Below are 18,784 nucleotides of genomic sequence, written 5' to 3'. Positions count from 1 at the left end.
GACGCCCTAAGCCTGTCCCTACCCCCACACCAATCACAACAGTGAAGGCGGGACCAAACTATGACCCCCCACCCCCACTAGGTGATGGAGCTGATCAAAGGAGCCCAGAGCAATTGATCTGATGTGGTGGCAGAGGCTGTATCAAGACTAATGTAATCTAATAGATAATTTCTATATTGGTTAGAATTAAGATTATTTTTATTTTTCCAGTTCATGAGGACAGTTTTCTTGGCTATGCATAGGGCAGTGAAAACCATATGGGCTATATTCTTTTCTGAAGTGACATTATCTAAGCTGCCCAACAAACACACTAAGGGGGAAGTTGGAATGTTACATTTCAGACACTTCGATAAGTCTTCACATATCTCGCGCCAAAACTTCTGAACTGGTGGACAGAACCAAAGAGCGTGGATATAATTGTCCGGTGAATTGGTTTGGCAGTGTGAGCAGTTGTTGGTAGACGTAAAGCCCATCTTGAACATCCGATGACCTGTATAGTGCACTCTATGTAATATTTTGTATTGAATTAATTGAAGACTGGGATTTCTAATTAGATGAAAGGTTTTTAAGCAAATCTGAGACCAGAAGTTTAGGTCTAAGTTAACTGATAAATCCGCTTCCCATTTTGCAATAGGAAGTGATATTGATTCATCTGTTTTAGAAAGCATTCTGTATATTTTGGATAGTAATTTGGGGGGTTTAAGAGTAAGAAATTGAACCACACTTGGTGGTGTTTGTAGTTCAACTTGACCCGGTTTAAATTTCTTTTTTACTATGGATTTAATTTGTTGATATTCTAAAAATCTTTTCTTGTTGATCCCATATTGTGTAACTAGTCCGTCAAATGAAATAAATTCTGTTCCTTCTAGTATATGTTCTAAATATTTGATTCCTTTATCACTCCAATCTGAAAAGTTTATCATATTATTGTTTTGTAATATGTCAGGGTTGTTCCAGATAGGTGTACGTTTGCATGGGATTAATGAAGACGCCGTCAATTTTAGAAACTCCCACCATGCTGTCAGAGAAGAGCTGATGTTGATGCTTTTAAAGCATTCATGTCGTTGGATGTTTGAGCTGATAAATGGTAGGTCTGAGATCTCTAGATTATTGCAGAGTGCTTGCTCTACATCTAGCCAAGGTTCATCTAAGAGGGTGTGTTTTAGCCATCCTGAGATAAACTGAAGCCTGTTGGCTAAGAAGTAGTGCTGAAAGTTAGGCAGTTCTAGTCCTCCTTTATCCTTGGTCTTTTGTAGTGTTTTTAAGCTTATACGTGGGGGTTTATTTTTCCAAAGGAATTTGGACATACATGAATCTAGAGATCTGAACCAATCTTGTGGCGGTTTAGTTGGGATCATTGAGAATAAATAATTTATTTTTGGTAAGACCATCATTTTTATAGCGGCAACCCTTCCCATGAGTGATATGGGTAGACATTTCCATCTAGCCAGATCATCTTCTACCTTCTTTAAAAGTGGGATATGGTTTAATTTAGTTAGATCTGCAAGCGTGGGAGAAACATTAATACCTAAATATTTTATATTTCCCGATTGCAGTGGTGTAGAAGAGGAATTATGGAAGGAGCAATTAATCGGTAGGACTGTAGATTTTGACCAGTTAATTGAGTAATCTGATATTCTTGCAAAAGAGTTTATCAATTCAATCACCCCAGAGATATTGGTTTGTGAATTTTGGAGAAAGAGTAACACATCATCCGCATAAAGGCTGATTTTATGTTCCACGTTCTTGCATTTTATGCCCTTAATTACTGAATTCTGTCTAATTGCTGCTGCTAGTGGTTCAATAAAAATTGCAAATAGTGAAGGGGAGAGTGGGCATCCCTGCCTGGTGCCCCTCAAGAGACAGAAGCTGGAGGATGTCTGGTCATTTGTTCTAACACAAGCTGTTGGGGAATTATATAATATTTTTAACCAGTTTATGAAAGAGGATCCAAAACCAAATTTGTGTAAAGTTGCAAATAGAAATTTCCAGTTAACTCTGTCAAATGCTTTTTCTGCGTCTAAAGAGAATATTGTAGTTTCTAGGTTTTTACTGTATGAGTAGTCTATCAAATTAAGTAATCTACGTGTATTTGTTGATGAGTGCCTACCTTTTATGAAACCAGTTTGGTCAGGATGAATTAAGAGGGGGGTTATTTTCTCCAGTCTCTTTGAGAGAGCTTTGCAGATTATTTTAAGGTCTACATTTATAAGGGATATTGGACGATAGCTTGAGGGATATACAGGGTCTTTGCCTGGTTTTAGCAGGAGATTAATGTTTGCAGAATTCATATTTGATGGAAGTCTGCCCTTTTCTTTAATTTCCAACAACGTTCTGTAGAAAACTGGTGCTAGAATCGACCAGAATTCTTTGTAGAATTCTGCAGGAAAGCCATCTGGACCTGGAGCCTTATTATTGTGCATACTTATCAGGGCTTCCTGGAGTTCACCTGGTGTCAGTGGTGAATCCAGTGCCATTGCTTGAGTGTCCAATAATTTTGGAAGAGTTATGTTGTCCAAAAACTGATCAATTTCTTTTTTAGATGGGTTTATTTGTGGTGAATACAACGTTTTATAGAAATCCCTGAAAATGTTGTTTATTTGTATCGGATCATATATTGTGTTCCCAGATGAATCTTGAACAGCACATATAGTTGTTTTTTCTTTATTTATTTTTAGCTGGTTTGCTAGAAATTGACCGGATTTATTACCATGTTCATAATTTTGTAGGCGTAGTCTTTGTACTAAGAATTTTGTTTTTTTATCAATTATCTCATTTAATTCTAGTTTTGTTTTGCGTATTTTGTTCAATGTTTCCTGATCTTGGTGGGACGCGTAGGCTTCTTCTAGTGATTTGATGTTTTTTTCTAATTCCTGAATATTTTTGTTTTCTTTTTTCTTTTTATGTGATGAGAAAGAAATTAGCGTCTGGACTTCTTTAAGTTGCTTGAAGACGTTTCACCTCTCATCCGAGAAGCTTCTTCAGTTCTACGGTCAAATGGTGGGGAGTCCCAGATTTAAACCTAGTGGGAGTGACCCCCCCACAGAGGGACAAAAGGACCCCCTGATGATCCTCTAATCGCCTGAGCCAAGGTGTGAAACTGGGTGTGGGTCCCAATCAGCCAGAGTTTCGGGTGAGCTCTTTTTGAAACCTGGCCCCACCTTATCATGCGAATTCCTGAGGTGTGTCTGTGTGTCTTTGTGTGTCTGCAAAGACGTGACGTCCAACACATGCAGACACACAAAGACGCAGACGCACTCATAAAGTGAGTCAAGTTTGTTTCTCTAGCACATTTAAAGTACAGCTGTTGACCAATATGCTGTACATCTAAAATAATTAAATAACACCCAACACAGGATGAAATTACAGAGTTTAAGAAAGGAAACATAAAATTAGAAAACCTGAATAAAAACAGGACAAATAATTGTCATCTACACAATGAATTGAGATGCTCTTTTATTAAAAACTAAGCCAAAAGAGAACATAAACTGAAAAAAAAAAAACTGGCTCAAGGAAAAATATCAGATGCTAACAAGGCTAGACCACATGAAGATACTTTCAGGGAAGAAGAAATAAAAATGAAAACGTGTCTAATGGTCAGTGGAGGAATTTACAAAATCTGTGTTAGTTTTATATCAGCAACACTCCTCAAAGTTTTAAGACTGCTTCCTACACCTTTGCAACAATATTAATTCTTAAGAAAATCTCTTTAATGGCCAAAATATAAACACAAGAGGTTGGTCAAATACCTTTCATTTTATTTATTTTTTGCCATTTGTTTACAATTCAGGTTGAAATTCAGAGTCTGATCAAAGCTAACCAGAAAGAAAAAGGAAAAGCTTGTTTATGCGCTGGTATATGTTGCTTTAACAGCATCGCTGAAGGTTTATGCCAAAGGATGGTTGCACACAAGCATCACTTCATGCCTTTGGACTTTTCAGAGCTCCAGATTTCTTCGCACTCTCTGTTCACCACCAGTTTGCCGTCATCAGTCAGTTGAAGACGGCACATGTTGCAGTCAGGTCTGACAGAGTTTGTGTGCCACCTAGGCGTGTCACACTTGTTGTACATGACCAGGTTGCAGTCAGCCTGCATGCACAGACGGACGGCGTCTGATCCATAGGTGTCTGAAGCCCACAAAGGCTTCCAGCCATAGATGACAAAGTTACCATCATCCTGTAGCCATAAATTATATGTTAGATAACTGTCAGCACGCATGACTGGGAAACAAGGCTTTTATGAGCTTCTGAACTGAGAACATTTAGTCACCTGAAATATAGCTTTGAACTGCTTGTTGTTGGACACCAGGTAGTCTCCCCTGCGGAGCTCATCATTTTTGGACAAGAAGTTTCTGCTCATGATTCTAAAAGGAGAGAATATAGATGAGCTTGTATCCACAATATGCATTTAAAAGTATCAGGAATGTGTGAATCAATCAGTCAGTAGAGATGCGTAGAATACTTACAGGTTTTAATATTTCACACCAGCCGGTCTGCAAGCAGAAGAGAAGGGAAGAGTTAAAACTGAAAGCATATCACTTCATCTTTATACAATCTTGACCGGGGGTGGAGTCACACTCACTGCCCTTTACAGTAAAGGGATTGCATTTCCTAAGAAGTGTGTGTGTGTGTGTGTGTGTGTGTGTGTGTGTGTGTGTGTGTGTCCTTTGGTTGGGGGTGAGGGAGAGGGGATCGGGGGGGGGGGGTTTGTTTTATGTGTTGTTGGAGTGTCTCTTTTTTCAACCCACAGAACTCATATTGGGTGTGTATAGGAATTTCTTTTACTTGTGTATTAATCACATTATTTTATTGTATAATGCATTGGTGCCACTTGATTTTAACAAGTCTCACACTCATACAGTAAGACAACTGGTGGAGGTGTAGTAAGGAAGTTGGGGGAAGCAGGAACTCCACAGGAAGAGTCTTTTGTCTCTTCGAGGACTCTGGGAGGTATAGCAAGGGAGTGTGAACCTTAAGGTGTGAAACAGCTGTGTACTGCCTTTTGTTCCTGGAGAAGGTATTTAACTGAGAGCCATGCTAGGCTCAGGGAGACTCTGCTGACCTGCCCCGCAGTCATGTAGGCTCTCCACAAGCTTGGTTTTCTGTTCTTTGTGTGTTTGGATTAAAGAATGTTAGCTACCGCTCACCGCTCGTCTGCAGGCTTTATTCAAATGGAAAACTTCCACAACAGGTGTTATACCATGTTCTGTTCTGGGCTTCTCTCATGCTTTTCTGTTTTTGCATCCCTTCATTATCTTTCTATAATCTTACATGATTAGTCCCATAAATCTACTCAGCTGGAACGTTAAACCATCCTATTAAGAGAGGAAAGGTTTTTGCTCAAATTAAACAAGAAAATGCCTCCATTGCCCTTTTACAAGAAACCCATGTCAGAGGTTAACTCAGGGCTTATGTCTCGGTGGGCGGGGCAGCAGTTTCATTTATGTTTTGAGGCCAAGGCCAGAGGAGTATCAATTCTCATCAGCCCCAGGGTTCCATTCAAACAATATGTTATTTCAGATCAACATGGTTGTTTTGTCATTGTTTCAGGGAGGTTGTATAACGTACAGGTAGTTTTGGTCAATGCATATCCTCCTAACACAGATGATCCCAAGTTTTTCAAACATCTTTTTTCGAATTTACCAGACGTAGGCTCGTACTCTTTGATACTTGGCGGAGACTTAAACTGCTGGTTTGACCCTGTTTTCAAGGGTTCAAGTTTCTTTATTTGTCACATGCATAGTTATACAAGTATGACACACAGTGAAATGTAGCCTGACACGCTCCTCGACATGTGGAAAAATGAGGGGGGGGTAGAGGAAGAACATTATATAAATATATAGTATATACATTGGGTGAATGAATGTGCAGTAGTAGCAGCAAGCAGGTGAATTCTGTACATTAATATGAATAGACATCTGACTATTTTACAGGATAGACAATATAGACATATTTAAAATTAAAGGAATTTGGAATGTACATTGTGCCTTGGTTTAGAGTGTCTGGAAGAGAGTCCTGTCTCAGTCAATTATAGATGATGTGAGAGGGCGGGTGTGTGTGTTTAGGGCCCGGATGGCTTGGGGATAGAAGCTCCTCTTGAGTCTCTCTGTCCTTGCCTGGAGGATGCGGAACCTTCTACCAGATTGCAGAAGTTGGAACAGTTTGTTGCCAGGATGGGACGGGTCCTTCAGTATCTGCGCTGCTCTAGTCCGGCATCTCCTGGTGTAGGTGTCCTGAAGCGGGGGGAGAGCAATCCTGCAGCAGCGTTCTGCTGTACGGATCACTCTCTGGAGAGCTTTTTGGTCCTTCACACAGCTGTGCCCAAACCACGATGTCATGTTCTGTGTGAGGATGCTCTCCACAGCGCCTGTATAGAAAATCCTGAGGATCTTTGGAGAGACCCTGAACTTCCTCAGTTGTCGTAGGTGATACAGGCGCTGCCTAGCCTTTTTGGTCTGGACCTGAATGTGGGCAGCCCATGTCAGGTCTGAGGAGATGTGGACACCAAGATACTTGAAGGACTGCACCCTCTCCACTGGAGCTCCATTGATGATAATGGGCTTGTAGTCTCTGTGCTGACCCCTTCTGAAGTCCACCACCAGCTCCTTGGTCTTGCCGACATTCAGCTGGAGGTGGTTGTCCTGGCACCATGATGCCAGATTCTTCACTTCATCCATGTAGGCCCCCTCATCGTTGTTGGAGATGGCACCCAACACCACTGTGTCGTCAGCAAACTTCACAATGGTGTTGGAGCCATGGGTGGCCACACAGTCTGAAGTGTAGAGGGAGTAGAGCAGTGGCGAGAGGACACATCCCTGAGGTGCTCCTGTGTTGATGGTGATGCTGTTGGAGAAGCACCTGCCCACCCTCACCACCTGAGTTCTGCCAGTGAGGAAGTCCAACACCCATGCACACAGACGGCTGTTAAGTCCCAGATCCCTCAGCTTTGTGAACAGTCTGCAGGGCACTATTATGTTAAACGCTGAACTGTAATCAACAAACAGCATTCGCACATAGTTACCCTGTTTCTTGTCCACGTGGCTGAGAGTGGTGTGTAGGACGTGGGCGATGGCATCCTCTGTGGATCTGTTGGATCTGTAGGCGAACTGCAGCGGATCTGTGGTGTCTGGGATGGAGGAGGAGATGATGTTCTTCAGCAGCCTCTCAAACACCTTCATTACTACCGAGGTCAGTGCAACTGGCCGGTAATCGTTCAGGGATGAGGGTTTGCTGTTCTTGGGCACAGGGATGATGGTGGATCTTTTGAAGCATGTGGGGACCACAGACTTCGCCAGGGACTCGTTGAAGATGTAAGTGAACACACCTGCTAGCTGGTCAGCACAGCAGCGCAGCAGACGGCCGGTGATGCCGTCTGGCCCCGCCGCTTTCCTTGTGTTCACTCTCCTCAATGCCACTCGGACGTCATGCTCCGCGATGCTGGTCACCGGTCTCTCACTGATGACGTCACTGTCCTCGGTAGTCAGGCGGCAGATAGCATTAGCCGCCTGGCTAACCTCGAAACGGGCGTAGAACCGATTCAGCTCGTTGGTGAATGCAGAGTCGGCGTCGATCGGCGCAGTGTCCCTGGCTTTGTAGTCCGTAATGGTGCGTAGTCCGTGCCACATACTCCGTGTGTTGCCCTGGTGGAAGCAGGATTCCACACGTTCCCGGTACCGGCGTTTGGCATCTCTCACCGCGTGCCGCACGCCGTATGAGGCCGCATTGTAGGCGCTCATATCGCCAGTGGCGAGACCCGCGTTGTAGGAGGCGGTCCTGGCGTTTACTGCAGTGCGGATCGATCTGTCCATCCACGGTTTCTGGTTTGGGAATGTGGTGACTCTCGCAGTGGGGATAATCTCCTCCACTAGCATATTGACGAAGCATACTGCTACTTCCGTAAACTCGTTGATGTCGACTGCGCATGCTCTGAACATGTCCCAGTCGACGTCGTTGAGTGCGTCCTGTAGCGTAGCTTCTGATTGGGCAGTCCACCGTTTTACCTCTCTCGTGGTTACGTCTTCCATCCGTATGCTTTGTTTATACTGGGGAATGAGGAAGATGGCGTTGTGGTCAGACTTCCCAAAAGCCGGGTGTGAGACAGCTTTGTAGCCCTGCTTGTATGGCGTGTAGCAGTGGTCCAAAATCCGATCCCCTCTTGTTGGACACAAGACATGCTGGTAAAAGTTTGGCATGACTTGTCTGAGGTTCGCTTTGTTAAAGTCTCCTGCTACAATGAGGGCTGCGCCCGGGTCCTTGTTTTGAAGCAAGCTCAGCACATCATGTAATTCGGACAAAGCCATACCTGTGTCCGCTTGGGGTGGGATGTAGACCACCGTGGCGATGACCGAGGTGAACTCACGGGGCAGATAGAAAGGGCGGCACTTAATGATCAGGAACTCCAGATGTGGCGAGCAGCCGCTGGAAAGAGTAGAAATGCTCCTGGCATCACACCACTTTCTGTTTACCATGAAACACACTCCTCCACCTTTGGTTTTGTTCGACTCTGCCGTTCTGTCCGCGCGGAGCACAAAGAATGAATCCGATGGCGTTACGGCCTGGTCCGGCACGGTGGGGGTCAGCCATGTCTCCGTGAAGCACAGAATGTTGCAGTCCCTCATGTCACGTTGGAAGGTGACCCTTGCTCTTAGGTCATCGAGCTTGTTCTCCATGGATTGTGCATGCGCGATGCACCTGCTGTCTCAGTCTGTTCCTAATGCCAGCGCGTTTCCCCCGGCGCTTCTTTGTTCTGCGCCTCGGATGAGCGGCCCGTCCTTTGTTGTTCTCCATGCCGCGTAGAATTTCTGGCGGCCAGGAAGGGTCAGGTTTAAAAGTGTCCAAGATTAGATGTGCAACCTTGTCACCGATGTTTACAAGTGATCCGCTGTCGTATACTATAAGACTAGAGGATTTTGGGATGTAAACCAGAGCAAAAAATAAGTAAAAAACAAGAAAAGTGGATAGTCGGAGCGGAGGGTCAGGAAGGCGTCTGGACGTGGCCGCACCATCTGGATCGATCCTCATTAAAACCAGCCTGTCTGAGTAAGTCATCCTCGCGTATTCATTCAGCTTTTTCTACATATGGGGTAGGGGTATTTGGCGACATCTTCTTCCGACCGACAGGGAGTATTCTTTTTTCTCTAATGTCCATCACACTTTTTCTAGGATAGGTGACCTTTTCTTAGATAACTATTTGACTAGCATCGCGAGTGCCTGTGAATACCATGCCATAGTTATATCAGACCACGCCCCCCTAATTTTGACTCTGTCTATGACGACTTACCTAGAACAGACAGGAGTTGGCATTTTAACCCCACACTACTAACAGATAATACCTTTCTGGAATTTATGAATAACCAAATAAATTCTTTTAGACATAAACCTTTCCCTGAACATTTTTAGCCTTTTAGTTTGGGACTCAATGAAGGCCTATCTCCAAGGACAGATCATTTTTATATACAGCTATACAACCTCACGTTTTCCATCAGATGGCGAGCATCTACAATGGGGTGGCTATGACTCAGGTGATATAGCAGATCAGCTACTGATCGGAAGGTTGGTGGTTCGATCCTTGGCTTCCCCAGTCTACATGCCAAGTATGCTTGGGCACGATACTAACCCCAAAATTTCCATGGTCCTGTTAGGGAACCTGGGTGGTTGAGCCACTTTTCTTTTCTGTTAATAGAATTTTGAGTCTTGTCATTCATTGTGTTTTCTGTGTATCTTATGTTTCCTAGTTCAGTTTGTTTACACTCTTGAGTTTATTCAGTATTTCTAGTTCCTTGAGCTCCATCAGTCTGCGCCTCGGTGTGTGCGTTCCTCGTACTTCATGTTTTACTTTCAGTAATGGTCTCCTGTCTGGTGTGCGTCATTTTCAGTTTTGCATCCACCTGTCTCGTCTGTTAGATTTTTGCCAGCTGTGTTTCCCAGATGTTTCCTCTTTGCCTTGATTTCCTCTTGTATTTAGTGTCTGCGTCTCCCCCTGTCCTGCATCCCGGTCTCCCTCAAACAGGGAGAACGAACAGTCCGGGGGGGGGGCTGTGTTCTGCCAGCCTGTTTGTTTAGTTTTCCTATGCCTCCCAGTTTTGTTTTATGTACATTTGGTTTCCAGTATTAAAGCTGAGGATTAAGTTTAGCCTTATCTGAGAGTCTGTATTTTGGGTCCTCAATCCTGCCTGCCTCACACAGTACATGACTAGTCCTGAGTGTTTGTCACGTTTCTCATAATGTTCTCATATGCATCCCTGTCTAATTCTAACCCTGTTATCTCATCATGACCCAGAAACATTTTCTGTAAGTCAGTTCATGGAAGCAAACTAGCCACCACTAATCGGAAACAGAAATTTAGTTGAGCAACTTTTGGGTGTAGAAAGTTCAGAAAAAATGGATGTGAAAGCATGAGTGGTTAATTTAAAATAATCTAACAAAAACTTACAAAATCAAGTTTGCTGATGGTTTGGTGTGCAGTGGGGAAAATTCTAGTTTTCACATTGTCAGACATTTAGATGTAGGTGTTTATAATCTCATTCTAGAATTTTTGTATATCCTTTGCATGCTTGGATGAAGTATGTGAAAACTGCTCAGCTTTGCTTAACGATGTTTGACTATGTTATCTGCTAACTGTGTAGGTCATAGAAGTACAAAATTCCCAAGATGACCAGTGCCAGGAACTTCCTTGGAAAAGATAGTGGGAGTTGCTCTCTGCCCAGCAACAGCCTGTGGGACAAAAACCTGTTGTAACTAAAAGATACAGAGAGTTGTGTGTGAGGGGATAAAAGGGATGCTGCTAACAAGTGCTCATGCTGACATGCAAAAATGCTCCACATGCACACAGACTCTGTTGCAAGAAGCCATTGAACACTTAGAATGCATTTCATGCCATCCAAAGGGCACTACCCTGCAGTACCTGTAATACCTACAGCATGTTCTAATTGCTCTAATAGGATATTATGGTCAACAGTATCGAACGCTGCACTGAGGTCTAGCAGGTCAAGCACAGAGATAAGTCCACTGTCAGAGGCCATAAGAAGATCATTTGTAACCTTCACTAAAGCTGTTTCTGTGCTGTGATGAGCTCTGAAACCTGACTGAAACTCTTCAGATAAGCCATTCCTCTGCAGATGAGCTGTTAGCTGTTTGACAACTACTCTTTCAAGGATTTTTGATATGACAGGAAGGTTGGAGATTGGCCTATAATTAGCTAAGACTGCTGGGTCTAGAGATGGCTTTTTAAGTAAAGGTTTAACTACAGCTAGCTTGAAGGCCTGTGGTACATAGCCGATTATTAGAGATAGGTTGATCATATTTAAGATCGAAGCATTCATTAATGGCAGGACTTCTTTGAGCAGTTTTGTAGGAATGGGGTCTAAAAGACACGTTGATGGTTTGGAGGAAGTAATTATTGAAGTTAACTCAGAAAGATCAACTGGAGAAAAAGAGTCTAAATGAATATCAAGGGTACTGAAAGTACCTGTAGATAATATTACATCTGTGAGATGATTTTGAGTAATTTATTTTCTCTAATTAAAATTTTATTTGTGAAGAAGTTCATGAAGTCATTACTAGTTAACGATTGTTGGCTCAAAAGAGCTCTGACTTTTTGTCAGCCTGGCTACAGTGCTGAAGAGAAACCTGGGGTTGTTCTTATTTTCTTCAATCAGTGATGAATAGTAAGATGTTCTGGCTTTGCAGAGGGCTTTCTTATAAAGCAGCAAACTATTTCTCCAGGCTAAAAGATGATCTTCTAAATTTGTGACACGCCATTTCCTCTCCAGCTTACGAGTCATCTGCTTTAGGGTACGTGTTTGAGAATTATACCACGGAGTCAGGTACTTCTGATTAGAGACCTTAGTTCTCACCGGAGCTACAGTATCCAGAGTCGTACGTATTCTTAAACGTAGTTAAAGCGCTTTCAGAAAGACATCTACTGTAATGAAGTCTGTTCTCCACCGCTGTGTAATCAATTATCGTAAATGTAAATGTTATCAGGAAATGATCAGACAGGAGAGGGTTTTCAGGAAACACTGTTAAATGTTCAGTTTCTATGCCACATGATAAAACAAGATCTAGAGTGTGATTAAAGTGGTGGGTGGGTTTTTTTACATTTTGAGAGAAGCCAATTGAGTCTAATAACAGATTAAATGCCATGTTGAGGCTGTCATTTTTAGCATCTACATGGATGTTAAAATCACCCACAATAATTATTTTATCTGAGCTGAGAACTAAATCAGATAAAAAGTCTGAGACAGAAAGTCTGAGTTTCTGCCTTACACAGACAGAAACTCTGTGTAAGGCCCAGGTGGACAATAGATGATAACAAGTAAGACTGGTTTCTGAGTTTTACAGCTGGGGTGAACAAGGCTAAGCATCAGGCTTTCAAATGAATTATTTGATCACACATTATCAGTGTGATCACAAGTTTTGCTTGCTTGGCTGAGCCATGTTTTAGCTCAGTGAGATAAGCAGCCGTTCTCAGAGAGGGAGGCCCGGGTTCAAATCCAGGTTGTGGCAACATTTCTTTCACTTAACAGTTAAACTTTTTCAACTCTTTTCAACACAAATTTCAGCTTTTTCACCGCTTATCAGCACAATTTTCAGTTTTTTCTGATGTTTTCAGCACAAATCCAAGCTTTTTAAGCTGTTTTCAGCAAAAAACCTCTTTTCAGCAGAAATTCTGCTCATTCAACTCTTTTCAGCAGAAATTCTGCTGATTAAACTCTTTTCAGCAGAAATTCTTCTTATTCACCTCTTATCAGCACAATTCTCAGCCTCTTCTGCTCATTTCAGCACAATTATCAGTCTCTCCACCTCTTCTTTGTCAGAAAGATGTTGGCGCAGTGAGATGAGAACCTGCCTTGAGTACCAGAAGGGCCAGGTTCGAATCCTGCTCAGAGCAACATTCTTTGCTTTTTTTTTTTTTCAATTTTTTCAGCTTTTTTCAGCAGACATCTTCAGCGTTAAGGCATCCACACAGCATTTTCGCAGGAAATGCAAATTTTTCTAGTTTTGGTTTGTTTCCTCTTTCCAAGAGAAAGGCAGTTTTATGCTTGGACATGTCCTAAACAGTGCACTTAAATCAAACCTGTCAGGTGTCATCCCTCCAGGGAATGATATTTTGTGTGTTGTTGATTTAATAATCAGCTCTCTTTTCAGCAGGCCTGCAAAATTGATACTAAAGCGCTATAAAATATTCTTATTGAAAACAATCAAGTGTGATTCTCCGGATTTCAATGGGCTTATAAATTCACTTATCTGGGACACTGATCACATCAGGTGGTAAGTCCTGAGTTTAAAAGTGTTGTAGCAATAAAAAAAAAAAAAATTTTATTGGTTGCATTTTGCATACAAATGTTAGACTTAGATGAAGAAAAGAGGTTAGTGAGAGTGAGGATGAACATGCAAAATTTTCCCTCTAACACTTTAGAATGATGCACATAGTGAACCTCTCTGAGTATGCTGTTGATGCTGAATGGTGTTGAATTGGAAATTTTGTTTTGGTGATTTTATAAAATAATCAAAGGTGGGATGTAATAGAAAATTTCTATTATATTCATTTAAAGTATTTAAGTGCATATGCTTAGTTGTGACACTGCGATAGACTGTTCAGTGAAAGTTTCTAAAACTACATGAACCTATTTCAGCCTCAGCAGTTGGAGAAGACAACTCCCTTTACTGGTGCTGATAACGCAAAGGCCGTAAAACAGTAGACCCATTGTTCAGTTAGGTTTCATAGCGAGGCGCGTGATGTGTGGTATGATCAATTTGTAACTTCCTCCCTCTTCCTTGGAATGCATAAAGGAGTGGGAGCACCACTTCTGTTTCAGAACGCTCATTACCATGAAACTGATGTTTTGATGTGTTCTCCTGCATGTAGTAATAAATAGCGTGACCACAGCTGACTGTGTTGCAGACTTTATTTACAGAGAATTCAATGACACCAAAGTGCAGTTTGAACAACGCCGTCTGTGATTAATGCAGATGGAGTGTTTACAATCTTACGAAGTCTTTGACTTAAAGGTCTTCTTAGTCTTTTTTTTTTTATGGTGTTTTAGTTTTGTGTCCTGTTGTGTTGTTGGATTCTGTTCACTTGTGTCTTTTCCCCAGCTGTTTCCTCTCTCCCTAATTGCCTTGTGTGTATTTAAGTCCAAAATTGCTGTTTGCTTATTGTCTTGTCCGTCCTCGCAGAATGTTTTGTTTGAATATTCTTTGTTTGGCTGGCTCTTTTGAAAATCTGGATTATTTGTTCTCAGTTTAAGTTAATAAAGCTGCTTTTCAGTTTATCCCTCCTGTTTCTGAACCCTTAATTTGGGTCAAGCTCTCCCAGTCATACAGCAAACTTTTCCAATTTCACTAAAAATGCAAAATATGAAACAACAGGCCCTGAAATCTCAAAGCTGAGTAATATTCAAGAATGGATCTTGGCAGTTTTGAAACGCTTCCCAGGATAAGCCACAAAATGTCCTTAAATATCCTGCCTATGAACGCAGCTCAGGATTACATGATGTTTATTTCTTAGTGCAGCTGAGTTTGTGTGTTTCTGTGTGTTGCAGAAAACTACAACACTGTTGTTAGCGTTTAGAAATTGTAGGTTATAAAACAGTATGAATGTGTTTTGAAACATGGCGGTGCAGCGTTTATCACTGTCAGCTCACAGAAAGAAGGTCCTGGGTTTGAGCCTTTCTGTGTGGAGTTGTTCTGTTCTCCCTGTACCTGCATGTTTTCTCTTCAGCCTCCTCTCACAATCCAAACACATGCATGAATGATTGTGCGTCTCAGTGTTACTCCTGCAATAGACTGCTAACCTGTCCAGGGTGCACCTTACCGTTCACCTCCTGGCACCTGCATAGGCTCCAGTCTCACCACAACTCTGGATTCGATAAGTGATTCAGAAAAAGGGGATTTTCAAATGTAGTAATTTTCTTTTTATGTCAAATGTTTCACATAAACTACAGAAGCGACACCTTGTGGTCTCTCTTCGCAGCTGCAAATAACAATCCTTTGATTTGAATCATATTCTTCCTCTGCACCATAAACACTCAGACTCTTGGACTCTGACCACGAGTGACGTCCTAGTGGATTCATGAACTGTCAGTGCAGATGCTTGTCAGACACCTCATGTGTGCTAGTTTTTAGAGTGACAAAGAAACAACAGACAAGACTTCAACACAGGAAAGAAGCAGCATTTGTTTCGCAATGACTGTGGTGCACAAGTGGTTTCAACATCCGCACTTTAATCAGTTAGTGCTATAACGTATATGTAATTAACAAAAAAACCATGACAACCAGAGACTGTATATACCTTTATGCTTATATGCTCTGGATGGGTTAGAGGACAGTGTCTTATTGTCTATAGAACATCTTAACATACATTTTATTGCTGTTTCTTTTTTTTAAACCCAAATTTTGTCCTTTTCAGCATTTCCAGCAACACTGCAGGTCCTCTTGTTAGGAATCAGTCTGCTCCACTGAGTGAGAGACACGGTTGTTTAAAAGTTTTTGACTCTGTGTTTATTTATTCATAATTGAATCTGGACTTGTTCTCCTTAACATCCCGAATAGATGGAACATATTTAATAAAAACATACATTTTATCACCATACATGACGGTTTACATGCAAAGATGGTTTCATATATGACTTCAGAAGCATCACTTTGTGCCTCTGGACCATGTGGAGCCCACCAACATGACATTTTTTCTCTTCTCCCAGCTTTTTGAATTTCATGTGTATCATATTTGCTTAATGTGGCATGAAAATTAAAGTTTATGAATTTAAAACTGAAATCAGATCTGCACTCGGTGCCTGGAAACACTCGACAAGGAATTGGCTACCCTCCTCTGACCTACAGTGGCTTGCAAAAGTATTCGGCCCTGCTTTTCAGTTATTTATTTGTAAAAAATGTTTGGAATCATGTATGATTTTTGTTCCACTTCTAACGTGTACACCACTTTGTGTTGGTCTTTCACGTGGAATTCCAATAAAATTTATTCATGTTTGTGACAAAATGTGGGAAAGTTCAAGGGGGCCGAATACTTTTGCAAGCCACTGTATATAAGTTGCTCATGGATTCTGGGTCCCTCAGACCCAGGTCCCTGACATCTAAAGTTATTGGAGAAAACCAAACAGCATATCAGCACAAACACCTCATAACAACTGCGCTGCCCAGTGGTGGAGGGATGGTGATGCAGGCTGGCTTTACACCTACAAGACCTGGGCGCCTTTCAGTCATTGATTCAACCATAAGCTCTATATGCCTAATTACTCTAGATTCAAATGTGATGTCTGATAGCTAAACTACTACCCCCCTGCACCCCTGCTACTGTCACATGTGAAAATGATCCCAAGCACAGCAGCAACAACACCAACAGGATGACTGAAAATGAAAGAATGAAGGTGTTGCAATGGCCCAGTCCAAGTTTGAAATGCTGTAGTGGAAGCTTAAGAGAGTGTTACATTAACAAATGTCCTCAAACCTCAATGGACTGAAGCCACATTGTGAACAAGAGTGGTGCCAAAATTCCCACACAATAATGTAAGAGACTGAAGATGATTACTATGCACTCCGTACCTCCAATTAAAATAAAAGCTCAAAGTAGTTATTTCTGCACTGCTCACAGCCAGTCTTTGTGGCATTAGTACTTACTTTAACAAAGGAAAACATGTGTTTCAAACAGGTTAAAGAGTCTAAGGGTGGGAATGTCCTGATGTGAAGCAACAGCTTGTCTACAGTTTTGGAGCCACAGATGAAATGAGGTACTGTATTCGTTTTGTAAACTGAGCCAAAGGAGAGTATATAAACTGAAAAAAGAACTGGGCCAAGGAAAAATATCAGTTGCTATTAGGTCTCGACAACATGAAGATACTTAATTCAGGGAAAAAGAAAGAAAAATGAAAGAATGTTTAATATTCAATGCAGGCCAGAGTCATCTACAAAATCTGTGTTAGTTTTGATATCAGCTACATACCTCAAAGTTTTATTATTTATTAATACTTAAGAAAATCTGTTTAATGGCATGAATGTAAACACAGGGAACAAGAGGCTGGTCAAATACCTTTCATTTTATTTTTATTTTTTGCCACTTGGTTACAATACTTTGTGCTTTACAGAGAAAAAATGCACATTCAGAGCTAAGATTCAGAATCTTGCGAAGCTAACCAGAAAGAAAAAGGAACGGCTTGTTTATGCGCTGGTATATGTTGCTTTAACAGCATCGCTGAAGGTTTATGTCAAAGGATGGTCGCACACAAGCATCACTTCATGCCTTTGGACTTTTGAGAGCTCCAGATTTCTTCGCACTCTCTGTTCACCACCAGTTTGCCGTCATCGGTCAGTTGAAGACGGCACATGTTGCACTTGGCAGAGTTGGCAGAGTTTGTGTGCCACTTAGGCGTGTCACACTTGTTGTACATGACCAGGTTGCAGTCAGCCTGCATGCACAGACGGACGGCGTCTGATCCATCAGTGTCTGAAGCCCACAAAGGCTTCCAGCCATAGATGACAAAATTGCCATCACCCTGCAACCACAAAGAAATCACACATTAGATAACTGTCAGCACGCATGACTGGAAAACAAGGCTTTTATGAGCTTCTGAACTGAGAAAATTTGAAGTAGTCACCTGAAATATAGCTTTGAACTGCTTGTTGTTGGACACCAGGTAGTCTCCCCTCCGGAGCTCATCATTTTTGGACAAGAAGTTCCTGCTCATGATCCTGCAACACACAACAAAGTCAGAATTTTATTTGTGCACATCAATGAAACCTGTTCTTCTTACATTCATTTTTATCCAAAAACTTGATAACAATTGCAAACTTCTGTTCATTTGCAGATATTTAACAGAATGAGTTTATTTTAAAGTATACTTACAGGCTTGAATGTCTTCGACCAGTGAGAGTTCAGCAAATTCAGAGAGGTGATGTGTGAGAGGTAAAATTGACATTTTTATATACCACAGATGAGGGCGGTGACAAAAAGTGAAAAGGGGGCTGAGAAAGGGGCATTAAGCCCTCCTTTTTACGCTTTTGTTCGTCTGACATTTAAAATTTGACAGACTATACTTTAATCGTTCTGACCTTTCCATCTTGGCAAATCAGTCAACATCTTTATATAGAAAAGTGTGATTATACAGCATGCAGCATTCAAGGTCATGCCTTCAGGGTCTTTACTAAGTACCTCTTCAACAAGTTTTGTCCTGTAAGGGCAAATCCTTTTCTAGGCAGCCCTGTGCTTTGAGTAATTTTAAGTAGTACTTTGAGTTAGCTACGTTAAGAATTTCCATTTCTGTCTTCTCACTCTTTTCTCTTAAGACTATAACATTAAAAAATACATGTAATCTGTGCAGTTTAACGGAAAAAAACCTGGCTGTCATTCTTACCTTTTTACATTTTTATTTTCCGGTTCTGTTCTGCTCAGTTGTTCAAGTAATACCAGGATATTAAAAGGTGAAGAAAAAAAACAATCTTCAAGGTTTTCAAACAACCTTTAAAGCTTTTAGAATTCAACTTTGAGCCAAATTTAAAAATCATGTTAATTACGTGAAATAGTATTTAGGTTATTGTAGAATTAAATTTACTTGTACGTATTATTACAGTGACATCTGCAGTCTTAACCAGCTTAACGTTGCTGTGTTCCTTAGAAGCCCTGCAAAAAAGTGGTTATTAGATGAGACAGTCTTTTTGTTAGTGGGCATGTTTCTATGATGAGGAATTTGGCCTGTAAAGAATCTGGATTTCTAACAAGTTTAAACAACACAGTAATGCATTGTTACATTTCCTGGGTAATGCAACGGTTG

The 18,784-nt window shown here is 41.5% G+C and overlaps 2 protein-coding genes across 2 annotated transcripts; both read right to left on the bottom strand.

Moving 5' to 3' along the window:
• Positions 1–3,443: 3,443 nt before the first annotated feature.
• Positions 3,444–4,520, bottom strand: LOC147322155 (B-type lectin plumieribetin-like). Its single transcript, XM_086305170.1, has 3 exons — positions 4,466–4,520; positions 4,270–4,363; positions 3,444–4,176 (listed from the first exon to the last, which is right to left on the bottom strand). Exons 2-3 carry the CDS (start codon positions 4,357–4,359, stop codon positions 3,916–3,918), a joined length of 351 nt encoding a protein of 116 aa, XP_086161296.1. The 5' UTR covers positions 4,360–4,363; positions 4,466–4,520; the 3' UTR covers positions 3,444–3,915.
• A 12,513-nt stretch (positions 4,521–17,033) lies between these two features.
• Positions 17,034–18,662, bottom strand: LOC147322154 (B-type lectin plumieribetin-like). The gene is made up of 3 exons (XM_086306566.1): positions 17,860–18,662; positions 17,612–17,705; positions 17,034–17,509 (listed from the first exon to the last, which is right to left on the bottom strand). Exons 2-3 carry the CDS (start codon positions 17,699–17,701, stop codon positions 17,246–17,248), a joined length of 354 nt encoding a protein of 117 aa, XP_086162692.1. The 5' UTR covers positions 17,702–17,705; positions 17,860–18,662; the 3' UTR covers positions 17,034–17,245.
• Between the last annotated feature and the right edge of the window lie 122 nt (positions 18,663–18,784).

The sequence above is a fragment of the Aulonocara sp. 'chitande type north' Nkhata Bay genome, linkage group LG9 (genome assembly GCF_057382095.1).
Source record: "Aulonocara sp. 'chitande type north' Nkhata Bay isolate Kocher_YH1m ecotype deep benthic linkage group LG9, A_spYH_male_GT1.1, whole genome shotgun sequence".
NCBI classification, from domain to species: domain Eukaryota; kingdom Metazoa; phylum Chordata; class Actinopteri; order Cichliformes; family Cichlidae; genus Aulonocara; species Aulonocara sp. 'chitande type north' Nkhata Bay.
The sequence above is the reverse complement of the archived record's forward strand: the minus strand, read 5'-3'. Positions and strand labels throughout refer to the sequence as shown.